Here is a 14,653-nt window from a genome sequence, read left to right on the forward strand (position 1 = left end):
AAATTTATTAAGGCACATACCTATAATGAAATTTATACAGCCTTGGTGGAGAAATTCCTGAAGATTATTCTTGTTTTTCTTCCTTTAAGTGTATTGACATAACATACTATTCAGATAAGTAGATATGAAGGTGGCATTGCTTCCGATAACGTTTTTATTTTTTTCTGTTCAGAAATAATTTACTATTAATTAATGAAAACAGAATGAATTTTTAAAAATATTTACCAAGATAAAGAAACAAAATTATTAAGATAAATGTTGGTATGCCCGTCCACCTTAATACAAATTCAACTATTCATGATTGAATCTCAAAGTCCATATTTTATATACCACTTATTAGCGAGATAAAAACCTGTATTTAATGTATGACAGTCCTACTATAAGAAGTGTCTTGCGCAATAGGACTGTAGGATGATAGATATATACATTACTGATAAAGTCCCTCCTCAGTTTATATTACTTTTACAATTAGCCTTTACATCTTGGTAGTCTCTCGGGCTGAGGAAGACAAGTTCGATCTCATCACGGTGGAAGCGCATGTGGCTCCGGAGTCCAAATTCGGATACACACAAGCAGTGGCAGGTGGGGCATGGGACACCGGTGGTTGGGGGTGGCTGGAACACAGCTCTGTGACGTATATATATATATATATATATATATATATATATATATATATATATATATATATATATATAGTTTGCAGAATGTGACTATGTACTGTCAACTGTCAAAGGAAGTCAGAATAACGTATCAATCCAGACGATGATGTCATAGGTGTAGAACAGTTTTAATTCCAAATTGTTTCAAATTCAAATTTCGACGTTTAATGATTGAATTGATAATTTCATTAATATTCATTGGTATTGTGGTCGACAAAGCTAAAAATGCATAGATATGTATTCGACAAGAATATAAGTATATTGTAGTGATAAGATCGTTTTTCTAATAATGTGCAAATTAGCTGTTATTTCTTTCCTTTTACAGATTATTGATATCACCAGTGGAGCAGGATAAGCACACAAATGGTAATAATTGCTTTCAATAGATTTTAAACCTGTAAACCAAAAAAAAAAAAGAAAAAGACACACGGACGAAAGTGTATCCCTGTATCCTAGTCTGCAATTAAATCGTGCCCCTACTGAAAGTAATATTTGCATTAGCACAATTAAAGATACTCGTGTTCTGAAGCACGTGATTTATTAAATATTATTTTGCATTAAAACTTATGTAGCAACCAAATACCTTCCTCACGATAACATTAAACATTTGAAAAACAATCCAATACAATAAATAACTATCTAAACAGTTAAATAGTTAAAACATATTAATAACTTGCGTTTATAATCACAAAAAATATTTTTTTTTAAATATATTATCGTATGTTTAGAATCACAAAAGAATAGAACCAAAAACTCGTGTATGCTGTGAGTCTCTTGGTGTCATCAAAACTAGATCCTATGGAAGCACCTTCGAGCTAGTTCCACTGTGACGTCACAGAAGCAAATTTTACGATTGAGTTTTTCAAATCTTTTCTTTGGTTTAAATTGAATGATATCGTATATGATATGGTAACTTAATTGTATGAGGTGAAACATGAAGGCATTCGAATCGAAATTTCGCAAAAGTAAAGAGATAAACAGAAATCCCTCTTGAACATATGGTTTAATGCTCAAAAGCCCTAACCAGTATGGAAAACTATTTTCGGAACGATTATTTTGTATTTCCCTTAATGACGACGAACAGTATATTCAGAAATGTACTCCTGTGTGTAGTAAAATCGCAATTGGTTCGAACTCTAATTACACTGGTCAACAGTGAAATCATTACTGACTTGAAAAGGCCCTAATCTGTAGTATTTTGGTGTGCCGAACACGAATATAACCGTGAAAAATTTGTATTGGCTCTCGTTTTGAAGATATTCATATACCTCATTTTCTATGTTTCACTGTGTAAATTTCTCCAGTAGAACTGCAGCAACATCCGGAATAATGATGTAACATTGCATAATACCATCATGCTCACATCATCCACAGTTGATTGCATCATTTTCTGATGCAATGCAATACTAATGCCATGCGGCTGCTGAAGTAAGTTGACGTCAGCAGTGTACTATACATGTGTAGGCCTATTATACTAATGCCAGGCGGCTGCTGAAGCTGACGTAAGCAGTGTACTATATAAAGCACAATCAGATAGGTTCAGCATTTAAAATATTTTAGACGTTGTGCGAGACAGTTCAAGCTACTGTTACATAAAACTTATTATTTTATCCATTTACGTACAATAAAGAACAGTAATGCCTCGAAAGTGTGTTAATACCGCGGACAATTTTTGCTATATTTGTGGGGAAGTGACATTTGCCAACCAGAAGAAAAGTATCAATTCTCAAGTGAAGAAGGCATATCATCTTTACTTCGGATGCAAGGTTGGTGACCAAGACAAGCCTTGGGCTCCGCATATATGCTGTGCTACATGTACAACACAGCTTTCACAGTGGTTGAATTGCAAAAGGTCATCAATGCCGTTTGCAGTCCCAATGGTGTGGAGAGACCAAGCAACCACCTAAATGACTGTTACTTCTGCTTGGTTCCTCCTCTTTCCGGCGGAATAACGAAGCGAAAGAAGTCGAGAATAGTCTACCCAAACATTCCGTCTGCATTGAGACCAGTTCCACATGGTGAGGGACTTCCTATTCCAGAACCTCCAGCAGAATATTCTCTTGATTCATCTGACGAAGACAAAGGTGAGTCGACCTGTTCTTCTCCTGGTCCATCAGCATGCAGTGATCCAGATTTTCACTGTGGTGCATCATCAACCCCACACAGAATAACACAGGAAGAACTAAATGACCTGATTCGTGATTTGGACTTATCAAAGAACAAGGCAGAATTGCTAGGATCAAGACTCCAACAATGGAATCTTCTAGAAGAAGATGTCACAATTACTGCATATCGAAAGCGCCACCAGCAATTGGAGCCTTTCTTCAGAAAGGAAAGTAATCTGATATTCTGTTCCGATATTGAGGGCCTCATGAATGCTTTAAAAATCACTCATGACCCACAAGAATGGAGACTATTTGTGGACTCTTCGAAACTGAGTCTCAAGGCTGTGCTTTTGCACAATGGAAACATTCTTCCATCTATTCCAGTAGCGTATGCTGTCCACATGAAAGAGACATACGATAACTTAAGGCAGCTACTGAATTCCATTGAGTATAACAAGTACAGCTGGCACCTCTGTGGTGATTTGAAGGTAGTTGCCCTTTTAATGGGACTGCAGCAAGGATATACAAAATACATGTGTTTCTTATGCGAGTGGGATAGCCGAGCAAGGGAAATGCACTACATGAGGAAGGAATGGACTCACAGGCAGAATGTAGCCATTGGAGAGAAGAATATCCAACACCCAGCTCTGGTTGAGGCTCAGAAAATCTTGCTACCACCCCTTCACATCAAACTAGGTTTGATGAAGAACTTCGTGAAAGCCATTGACCGGACTTTGCCAGCATTCCGATACCTGCATGAAAAATTCCCTCGACTCAGCGAAGCAAAGATTAAAGAGGGAGTTTTTGTGGGTCCTCAGATTCGAGAGCTTTTCAAAGATGACCGGTTCAACAACTTGCTGGAAGGTGACGCGAAACAAGCATGGAATGCTTTTCGCCTAGTTTCTACAAACTTCCTCGGAAATGTTAGGGCAGAAAACTATAAGGAACTAGTAGAAGACATGTTGATGAAGTATAAGAAACTTGGCTGCAATATGTCTCTAAAGATTCACTTCCTTCATTCCCATTTGGATTTCTTTCCTAGCAACTGTGGTATTGTTAGTGATGAACACGGCGAACGTTTTCATCAAGATATCGCAACAATGGAACAAAGATACCAGGGAAAATGGTCCACTACAATGCTGGCTGACTACTGCTGGACACTCCTCAGAGATGCTCCCGAACAGCTGTACAAGAGACAGGCGAAGAAATCTAAGATGTAGTCAATGACTTGATTTTTTATAGGTAGGCTATTACAGTTGACCTTTTACTATTGGAATGCATTTCGTTATGTAAACATTAATTTCTTGCAGATTACAAAAAAACTAGAGCCAATTTTGCAATTTGACTGTCATATTCGTGTTCAGCACATAAAAATTGATAAGAATTGACTAATTTTATTTCAGTAACATGACTTTTGTAAAAATTTGTTGTCCAGTGTTACTTATGTAATTTGACTTTCAAATACAAATGTTCAGGGCGTAGTTTCTCTGACAGAGTTGATACTTGTTTACGAATCATAAATATCTTAAAACAGGCTACAAAAAGAAATAAGTGTAAAAACATATTTGGGCAAGATAGTAATCAACTCTCATACGGAATGGCTGGTGTGTGAATTATAAACTGGATTGTTGAAAACTAACACCCTTAATGTAAATATGGTCTAATGGAGCAGTGTGAACGACAACGAACTGACTCATGCATGGAAAAGAGGATACCTACGTTATCCGTATGTGAGGAATAAGCATACATGGCAATCAAAGTCAACGGAAGACTAAAGGTAGAGGCTTGTTTCTTGAGAGCCACTGGTAATGGTAGGTTTATGTGTAAATGGAGCAAAGAGGAAATACCATTATTTATAAGAGCATTCAATAATCACAGCAACAAAAAACACAAGGCACCAGAAATCTCAGAAAGCTGAACCATACTATTATGTTAGTAATCGTGTAAAATTATGAAATTGAACTGATATTTCTTGTGAAAATGTTTAGGTTTGAAAAAGGTTCCAAATGAATGGTCTGAACATGAAATAGATACATCAATGATCTAAACAGATCTTTAACATATTAAAAGATATTCGTATTTTGTCAAATGTGTGGAATGATCAAATAAAAAGATTATATGGAGCGACGAAATAATTATTACATCATTTGCGAAGTGTTACAGCTTGGCAAAATAGTATTTGGTACCTAAAAAAACAGGAAGAAACACAATTCAGAACAGTTGGTTAAATATGACATTTTTGTACCGTCATAGGCACAATTGGCAAACTCAATAAAATTTAAATGATATTGGCATAGTTACTGTACCTTAATTATCTGTCTACAGTTGTGTTATAATATTAAGATAATTGGATCATACTACAAACTATCCAGTTTCATTAAAATAACCAGATAGGCACTACTTTAAGTGTCTAATTAAGCATGGGGTGAAATTTCCTCCGAAAATGGGAGAATGCTTCGAATCGTGACTCCCTCAGTCTTTTTAACTTTGTCTGGATTGTCTAAAGTGTCAGTACAATTTTCCAGTGGCAAAGTACTCTCTCTCTCTCTCTCTCTCTCTCTCTCTCTCTCTCTCTCTCTCTGTTTGGACGCCAGTCTCATCTGATAACTCAATGTCAAATATTCTGTCCAAACTATTGTTGCTAACCACAGTGCACTCTAAGTTATCGTTAATACCGTTCTGCTCGTGGCTACTTACGGTATTCATCATTATCCACAAAATCCTCATTATCCCCATAATCCTCATTATCCCCATTATTTCACATAATAATCCTCATCATCCCCATTATTTCACATAATACGAATGCCTTTCTTAATAGCATAAATGTGTACTGACATTTTTGAATAGCGATAGTTTTCATATGGACCATTTCAAGTTGTAAACGTAGTTCCAGGCTGGATGTGAAGTTTTAGGTGTTATATATATAGAACGCCAAATCAGTCATGTAAGATGATATGTAATATGCAGAAATATCATACTTGTAAAACCGAAAACATGGAGCTTCACCTTGTTTGAGTTTATTACCTGACCAACGTAAATAATTCTTTTATCACGTATTGAAATCGAAATTCGTCGTTAAAGTAAACATGCTACTAAAATATACAGATTCACATATGGTCAACGCTAAGAACAATAACGTTCATGAATACATGAAGCATGATATACAACACCACAATACTAGAGACCATTAAAAGGATGTTGTCTTTGTAGATCTCCACAGTAAAATAATGCTTCAGGTTTAATATAACAATAAGATCGTGGATGATCAAAGCTCTAAAAAAATTTATTTAAATTAAAAATATATGTACAAAAACGCAAATTTTATTCACAAGTATCTCGATGAGTGTCACACTTAGTAATTAATCGTTTTAGTTTTTTTGCTTACTTTTCCCGTTATAGTTTTATGTAATAGCATTAACAGGCGATTCAGTATTTTCTTTCCTTATCTCACAAAATGAATGTCTGCAGTTCTTTTCGTTATTGTACTTTGATCCTAATCATTTGCATTTAGTCTTGTCAAGTAAACGTCGACAAGGATGATGATAATAATTGATGATTGTACTGGGTTTAAACTCAGCAGCGGCGGGATGTGCCGATATTGGTGATGACAATGTTTTGACCTCTATCTTTATTGACACGATCACAAATAAATACACGAACTTGCACTTTTGTAATATTTCTAGTCATCAAGCACTAGCCTTATAGTGGCAGCAATAGATTTCGGAACAACCTATTCAGGATGGGCGTTCTCGTTTAAACATGAATATGACGCAGATCCTACAAAAATCAATGGCAGACAGTGGATTGGGGGACAACACATCTCTCTGAAGGCCCCTACGACAGTTTTGATAAAACCAGATGGCAAGACACTGGAAGCCTTTGGATATGAAGCTGAAACCAAATATGCGGAGTTAGCATCACATGAAAACAGCTCGGAATATAAGAAATGGTACTTATTTAGTCGCTTCAAGATGATGCTGCATGGGAAAATGGTAAGACACTATACAAGTACTATTCGTACTTCTACTGATGCTACTACAAATAAATGATGCATTCGTATGTTTTACATTTAGAGACAAAACGTTTAACATAGTCGTCAATTACCTTGCAAGTATTTTTCATTTTGCGTACAAAAAGCTACAAATTTTAGAAGCTGCTGAAAACAATCATGTTTATTATTTGGAGACCACACTCCAGCTATGTGATGTTATACCAACGCTTCCATTTCGGTATAGTAAAACCTAGGCGCATAATAGGCGTAGCACCATTCAAAAACAGATGCTCTTCAAAACCGAAATGTACTGAAACCACATTCGAAAAGGGCCTTTTTCCATATAACTAAATTAACCATGTCAACGAATAATACGAAGACGAAGCTTAATATTATAAATTCAGAAAGCTGAATGGGGTTAGTTTTCTTCGCCTACATAATGAAAACGAGATATTGTAATTAAGTCGTGTGTGTGTGTGTGTGTGTGTGTGCGCGCGCGCGCGTGTGTGTGTGTTGCACAACATTAGATGTGTGCAATATAATTCAATAAAAAAGTATGCTAAGAAGAAACTATCGGTAAAATGTCATAGTACGTCTAATGAAGTTTCAAACTAGGTCAGTAAGCATATACTATACCTATGTCATATTACTGTTAAAAGGCGAAATTGAAAAATGCGTTGACAACAAAATAATAGGGTAGATATGATGCAAGTGGTAAAACGACAGAGTTGTACCGTTGTATACAATGAATAGCTTATCCCATAGGAGTAAAGAGCGTTATATGTAAGCATCCTCGGCTGGTGAGGAAAGCGGGCGAACAGTTAAGACTGCATTTACAACATAATATTTATTTCAGTTTTGCTGGTAACTAGTATTTGTTCGTAGCGACTAATGGCCAAAACGAACCCAGTGACTCATATTGAGTCTGGAATAGCTTATAAGTCCATTTATATTTTGAGTAGCTATCAGAATTCCTTTTGGTGCCGGTCTGCAAGTACATAACATTATAAAGACAGTTCAGTTTTGTCTCAATTTAATTCCGAGCGTATTTAGTATAAATGTTTCGGCCGTGTGATTGACGGTTTATTCAAAATGTACCTCATCCAATAATCTCTTTAGACTTTTGATAGGAATGTTCACCTGGAAGACGAAACAAAAAAATCCTTGCCAGCAATGACTGTCTTTTCGTTGGTCATCAAATACCTCAAGGAGGACATGTTAGAGACCATAAGAGATCGACTAGCCAGTGGTCACATTAAAGAAGATGAGATCACGTAGGTGTTGACGGTTCCAGCCATTTGGAACGATGCAGCTAAACAGTTCATGAGGGAGGCTGCTGCTGAGGTAAGTTCGGATATTCACCTTACTAATTAAGATATAGTTTGCCTTTTGTTTCTATGAAATTTATAATAATTAAACTATTATGCAAATATCGTGTTTTTATAAACATTACGCAAGCCAAACTAACATGTTCATCTGGTTTCATTTAACTGAATGGCTGATTTTTATAGCAATGTAGCCATTCATGGAAATAACTGTAAAGGTAATATTAATAATAGTATGCCTTTCTTCAGAGTTATAGGTGTGTACTATTTTATGCGCTCATGAAAGCAAAATTACTCTATTTTAGTGGACAGAGGTCAAGGCCTTGAAATATAACGATGTAGTTTATGCTTTTTATTGCAACAATTGAATAAAAACTTTTATATAACTCTTTTGTCAGGCAGGAATTCAGAGCATAAATCTGAGGATCGCACTTGAACCAGAAACAGCTTCCATATTTTGCCGCCTTCTTCCAGTGGAGAAAATGAACGAGGGAGGTGGACTGGCTTCATTTAAGGCTGGCTCAAAGTACTTGGTGCTAGATGCTGGAGGTAGTTAATTGCAGTCATTTTCAGTACTTGGTGCTAGATGCTGGAACTAGTTCGTTGAAGTCATTCTAAAATATCATTCTTCTCGTATATGTTGCTGAAAAGTGTTCAACGCTCTGATAAATAGGAGAATCTTCGGCATTTTAGTATCACATCATACACGAGAAACTGCTTGATAAGGCAATGAAGACTAATACCTCATGACCACTGTAAATACTTATGATACACAAACAAGAAAACCAAAACCGAGAGGATCATTTATAATATAATTACACTATATATGATAGTATAAACTGCTACACTGCAGACATCGTAGCGATATGACTGAACAATTGTTAAAGGTACTTTAAAAAGTCCAAATCACACACACACTATATATATGTTAGTTAAATTGATATAATACATCACATCTTTAAATCATTCCAGTATTTCAAATATGTTAGCCGACACATATAGTAACTACATATAGGAATTCTTTAATATTTATATAAATGTAAACTCTCTATTTCTTCAGGTGGAACTGTCGATATCACTGTGCACGAAGTGCTGCCTGGGGGAAACCTTAAAGAAATTTACAAAGCTAGCGGTGGGGCTTGGGGTGGGACTAAAGTTGATGAGGCCTACAAGCAACTCATCATTAGCCTTGTTGGGAATCCTGTCTTCCAGCGCTTTCAGAGTGAGAGGAAAGAAGATTACATTGACATGCTAAGAGATTTTGAAGTAAAAAAGAGAGATATCGCTCCAGAAAACAATAATAGAGTCACAATTCGTCTTCCATCGTCTTTGAAAGAGCTTTTTGAAGATGAAACAGAAGAAGACCTTCGTCATGCCATCAAACAGACTAGGTACGCCGACAGGATGGTTCTGTCAGGTGACAAACTTCGTATAGATGCTTCGGTGATGAAAAATTTATTTGGCGACGTTATTCAAAGCACAGTTTCGCATTTGAAGGAGATGATAAAAGATGATAGAATACGAGGAATTTCCAGTATTTTAATGGTCGGCGGTTTCTCCGAGTCAAAGATGCTTCAAGGCGCAATTAAGTCTAATTTTCCCGATGTCAAGGTTGTGGTACCACCTGAAGCTGGCCTGATAGTCCTTAAGGGAGCTGTTGTTTTCGGTCACAGCCCGTTCTCCATTGCACAACGTGTCAGCAAATATACCTACGGTGTTGGCACGTCACACAAATTTGATGATAAAATACACGATGTTAGGAAAAGGACAGAGTATGAAAATCGACCGTACTGTAAAGATATTTTTTCAAAGTATGTCGAAGTTGGCCAGACTATTTCGATAGATGAAACCACAGAAGAACAAACCTACACTCCGGTTAGGGAAGATCAAGTAGCCTTAGGATTTGATATATATGCATCAACTCAAAAATCACCTATGTACGTGACGGACGAGGGTTGTGTGAAGCTTGGAAGGGTGACGGTCGATATTCTAGACAAGAGTGTTCCAAGAGATGAAAGAAGCGTCATTGTTTCCATGACATTTGGTGGCACTGAAATTGTAACAAACGCGATAGAAAAACGTACGGGAAAAACGACAAAAGGTACAATGGATTTTCTTGGATAAAACGTGACTAACACAGATAGAAGTTGTTTGTATGATTTAAAATATATACTTGTTAAACTTTACCATATTACATATATTTATACCTACATACTACTAGTAGACAGATGCAGAAGGATATTCAAAGTGTAATTGTGTGCATATGCCAAAGTCATTATCGTTATTATTTTATAGAAAGAATGATTATTAGTACACATTTTACTTGTGATAGTATAATACAGGGCTTGCTAGTTGAACTGCATAAAGGTGTTGAACTTCACCATCATTTGTGTTTATGTCGTAACTTTAGTCTAATTTGCATATATTAGACGAATCGACTTACCAATCGGAAGGTCACCTTCCATTTTTGATGCATTTGAGACACAAGAGTTAACAGCCAAATTGCACGAACTTGTCTATTATTTGTCATGGAAATAAATTGTTACGTTTTACTCTGTATATTAATGGTTAAATGTATCAAAATGTACATATTTACTAACTAGTAAGGACTTCCGTAATTAAAGTTTGCAAGCTGCTGAGAATTATACAAAATAATCGGATTTAAGAGGTAAAATAAGTGTCTACCAAACCATCTTGTCTGCGAAAACAACAATCGCTTCAAGTGAATCCTTCGTTTTCTAAATATCCGATACAGGACTATCTATCTATCTATCTATCTATCTATCTATCTATCTATCTGTCTGTCTGTCTGTCTGTCTGTCTAAACATGTAAACAGATGTAATTACTAAAATAAGCACCCATTATACGACCTAAAACATTCCATCTCGATGCAAGGCATACAAATAAGTTTGTTTGAAAATAAATTGTATTCAAAATTGGCAGTCAGATTGCATTTGTATTTTTTAAGGAAAGATTCGATATATATTACTCTAATAAATCGTATAGGAAACTTGATTAAAATTAAACAACAATGCTACGTGTCCAATTATATTGGGATTCTATGACCATTTCAAATTGTTCAATGTTGTTAATTCTGTAAATTATTATCAATATTAGCTCATCATCCAATTTATCTCACACATTGCAGAGGAAAATGTTATTACCAAATCAGGTTTAAGTCAAACACAAATATAATTGTTAGTGTTCATATTCCATTGTATGCCTTTTAGATGTCGTTTATGGCATAAAACTGTAAACTGTCGTCAGAAACGGAACATCAACGTAAGTCATCCAGGACAGTGTTAATATGTAGCTCACATCCATGAGTTTGAAACCAAGGAAAACAAATGTGATCTTCTGGCAATACAACCAATTTTTTATGTCTCTTGACACGGGCGAATCAAAAGTATTATCACTCCATGCCGCTGCGGTCAAATCGTGACATTGTTCTTGAAGAACTCGCTTGAGACTCTAATCACCAAGTCAACTTGTCATGTAAAAATAACGGAAAGGAAAATATGTATACAGTTTGTATCACGCCCCAATAATTGAATGCACCTTTTCTATAATACATGATGACTTTTGCATTACCTTGAGAGCTTCCAAGATCTGATTTCTAGGCTGAGTGGTCAGCCATATATTATGTTCCGTTTAAAATATCTGCGAAATATATCTACATTCAATGCCCCGGCTTCTTCTTCGCATAGACTACTAAATGACCTTTTGCTCCTTGTTACAAAGCAAGCATGGAAATGGGGACACGTGGCGCTAATCTGACCAATCATATATAAGCTTTGTAAGGAATGAAATACCTATCTTATCTTTTTTATACTATGCAATAGTGCAGTCTTTGTGTCTACAGGATGACAGTGAGGGAGAAAGAGTACCCTAATTCAGTTTTAAGTTCACATCAACATGGAACGGATAACATAAAAATGAAACACTGCGTACCATTTTATAGAGGTCGGTTTATCCCTTTATCTCCGAGGACATCAAAATGACATATGCTGTCACAAAATAATTCTAAGACGCACGAACATTATAACACGTTTCTCCAGTCTAACTATTTAACAAACTTTTCAGAGACTCTGATTTCACGCCTGTACGGGCTTTTTTCTTACTTCACATTGACAATCAATATATATGCATCTAATACAACGAAACAAGCAGTACATACATATGCGCAAAACAGAGTTTATCTGGAAAATTATCTGGCATTTACAGATGAGAACATATACAGATGAACATTCGGAGATATTTTTGTATAAAGACTTTGTACAGAGGCCAAATGACGAAACAAACTCTGGCTACCTTAAAGTCCCCGTGAATAAAATTCAGTGTAACGTCTGTACCTGCTAACTGTATAATTACTTCGTAAGATAAATATCTTCCCAACACCGATTTTCAAAAACAACAAAACAAATTACCAAAATCTATTGAATATATATAACCATAGAAGTAAATAAAAATAGCGCATTCTCCATTTTGTTCTCGTATGAACTGTTAGCATTATCATGTTAAACTTTCTTATAATGACCGGTAATCAAGAAACAAACTATTCAGGCAAGGCTGAAAATTTAAGATTAGAAATTCGGACCAAAAATCTCCACCGAACCTCTTATGACCCATCCGTATTTGATCTTCTGTATATTTTAATTCTTTCAGACAGGTAATATGCTTCAGGAGATCCACTTATCGCTTACAGGGGCAGATCCAGATATATTGTTTAGGTTGGGTGGATGGGGTGTAAAATAGAAGGCGCTGTGTCTCCTCGACTAAACCCTCTGTAGGGGCCCGGGGAGAGTAGCTCCGGTAGTTTAAGCGTTTACAATGTGTAATATTAACCACATTACTGTACAGGAAGTTGACCTTCCAGCTGTTTCAAGTTAATTTATTTCTTGAGTGGAAGGGAGGAAAGGGGCACGGACTGAGCCACCAGCCAACATGTCCCCAGGATGCGACCTTGTCTCGCATCGCAATTCGTTTCTGACAATTGTATATCCCGATACATTCGCTGCCTTCGATCCGCCCGATATGGGGTACAAAGTAAGGGGAAAATATCGTTTAACACAATACGTTGATAAATATGAACGCTGGACTCATGCAAAGTAAATGTCAATAAAGACAGTATATCAGAGCGAGAGATCTATCTGTCTGTATAATATATATATATATATATATATATATATATATATATATATATATATATATATATATATATATATATATATATATGTGTGTGTGTGTGTGTATGATTAAGATAAATGCAATAAACTGACAACGAACAGTGTGAAACTAGTATCTAGCTACTCCGAGCACTTTTGACCCTTTAATGAGTCTTTTTCAAAGGCAAATACAAAAAATAGACAAGACAAACAAATAAAACAGAAGAAACGGTTATGTTTGCGAAACTTTAAATGGCTGTTTCTACATGAATTCAACCTTTAATCTCTATTACGTGTCAACCAGTTTATTTCAGCTTTGTTGCTGATACTGGAAAATATTTGTATTGACCTTGAAATTGATGAGCCATAACGACATCTGTTATTTTATGTAAATTTATGTAGGCGCAAATTATATCCCGTATATTTCATTGTTATTGTAGTCATAAGCTACAAAGCAAATTTATAGAATTATTTTAAAGAAAATGTGTCGGCTGCAAAAGATAATTTTATTTGTGCGTGGTTGTCTTTTTCTAGTCTTCTTGGTTTAAACCTCTTGCTTTCAATGTTCTAAGGCGGCGTATCCAGTAAGATTCCCTTTCTTTCCTGGTTTGGGGAATCCCGTTCCGGTTGTGAGCAATTGCATTAAGTGTTATATCACTGAAAGTGTGGCCAGGGGAGGAGAAGTATTCTGCGACCAGGCTTCTGTACAGCTTCTTTGTCATCCAACAAATCTATGAAGGTTGAGCCTTTTGTGTCGATTTTCAGTTTCTCCGACATACTGAAGGCCACAGATTTTACATGTGATGAGATAAGTGACATTCTCTGTTTTGTTTGCTTTGTTTGGACCATGTATGTTTCATTTTTTTCTAGTCACTGTGCTAGAAAATGTCTTGGTTTCTATCATATGTTGATAGGTTTTGCACCTTTTTTTCCGCAAGGGCCAGATTGACTAGGATGGTGTTGATTAATGATTGGCGTTAGCTTCGCCCTGACTAGGATGTCCTTGAGGTTTTTGGTCTCCGGTAGGCGATGGGCCAGTGTTTCCCGATGATTTTGCCTACTTTGGGGTTGTCTGGATGGTAGATCAGGATAAATGGTATCCTATCAGCCTTTTCCTTCTTGCCATATTTTAGTAGGTCATTACGGTTTGTTTGTTTAGCCCTTTGCGCTGCCTCCGTAATCAGGTCCTTGTCGAAGACTCGGTATGTTAAATGTTTAGATAGCTCGTCAGACCTTTTTAGGAATGTTTCATCGTCGGAGCAAATTCTGCTTATTCTCAGTGCCTGGCTATATGGGGTGTTCCTAATGCAGTGTTTTGGATGACATCTGCTTGGGATGAAATACTGGTGTTTGTCGGTTGCTTTGGAGTAGATGTCTGTATGGAGTTTGTTTTCTACCAGTCTGGTT

At 36.2% G+C, this 14,653-nt stretch overlaps 1 protein-coding gene across 1 annotated transcript; it reads left to right on the forward strand.

Annotated features, from left to right (window-relative positions):
- Positions 1-7,932: 7,932 nt before the first annotated feature.
- Positions 7,933-10,731, forward strand: LOC149798055 (heat shock 70 kDa protein 12A-like). The gene is made up of 3 exons (XM_089960530.1): positions 7,933-8,099; positions 8,479-8,629; positions 9,141-10,731. The coding sequence occupies exons 1-3, from the start codon at positions 8,079-8,081 to the stop codon at positions 10,202-10,204; spliced, it is 1,236 nt and encodes a 411-aa protein (XP_089816656.1). The 5' UTR covers positions 7,933-8,078; the 3' UTR covers positions 10,205-10,731.
- The last annotated feature ends 3,922 nt before the right edge of the window (positions 10,732-14,653 follow it).

The sequence above is a fragment of the Sinohyriopsis cumingii genome, chromosome 6 (genome assembly GCF_028554795.1).
Source record: "Sinohyriopsis cumingii isolate HCF-2022 chromosome 6, ASM2855479v2, whole genome shotgun sequence".
NCBI lineage: Eukaryota > Metazoa > Mollusca > Bivalvia > Unionida > Unionidae > Sinohyriopsis > Sinohyriopsis cumingii.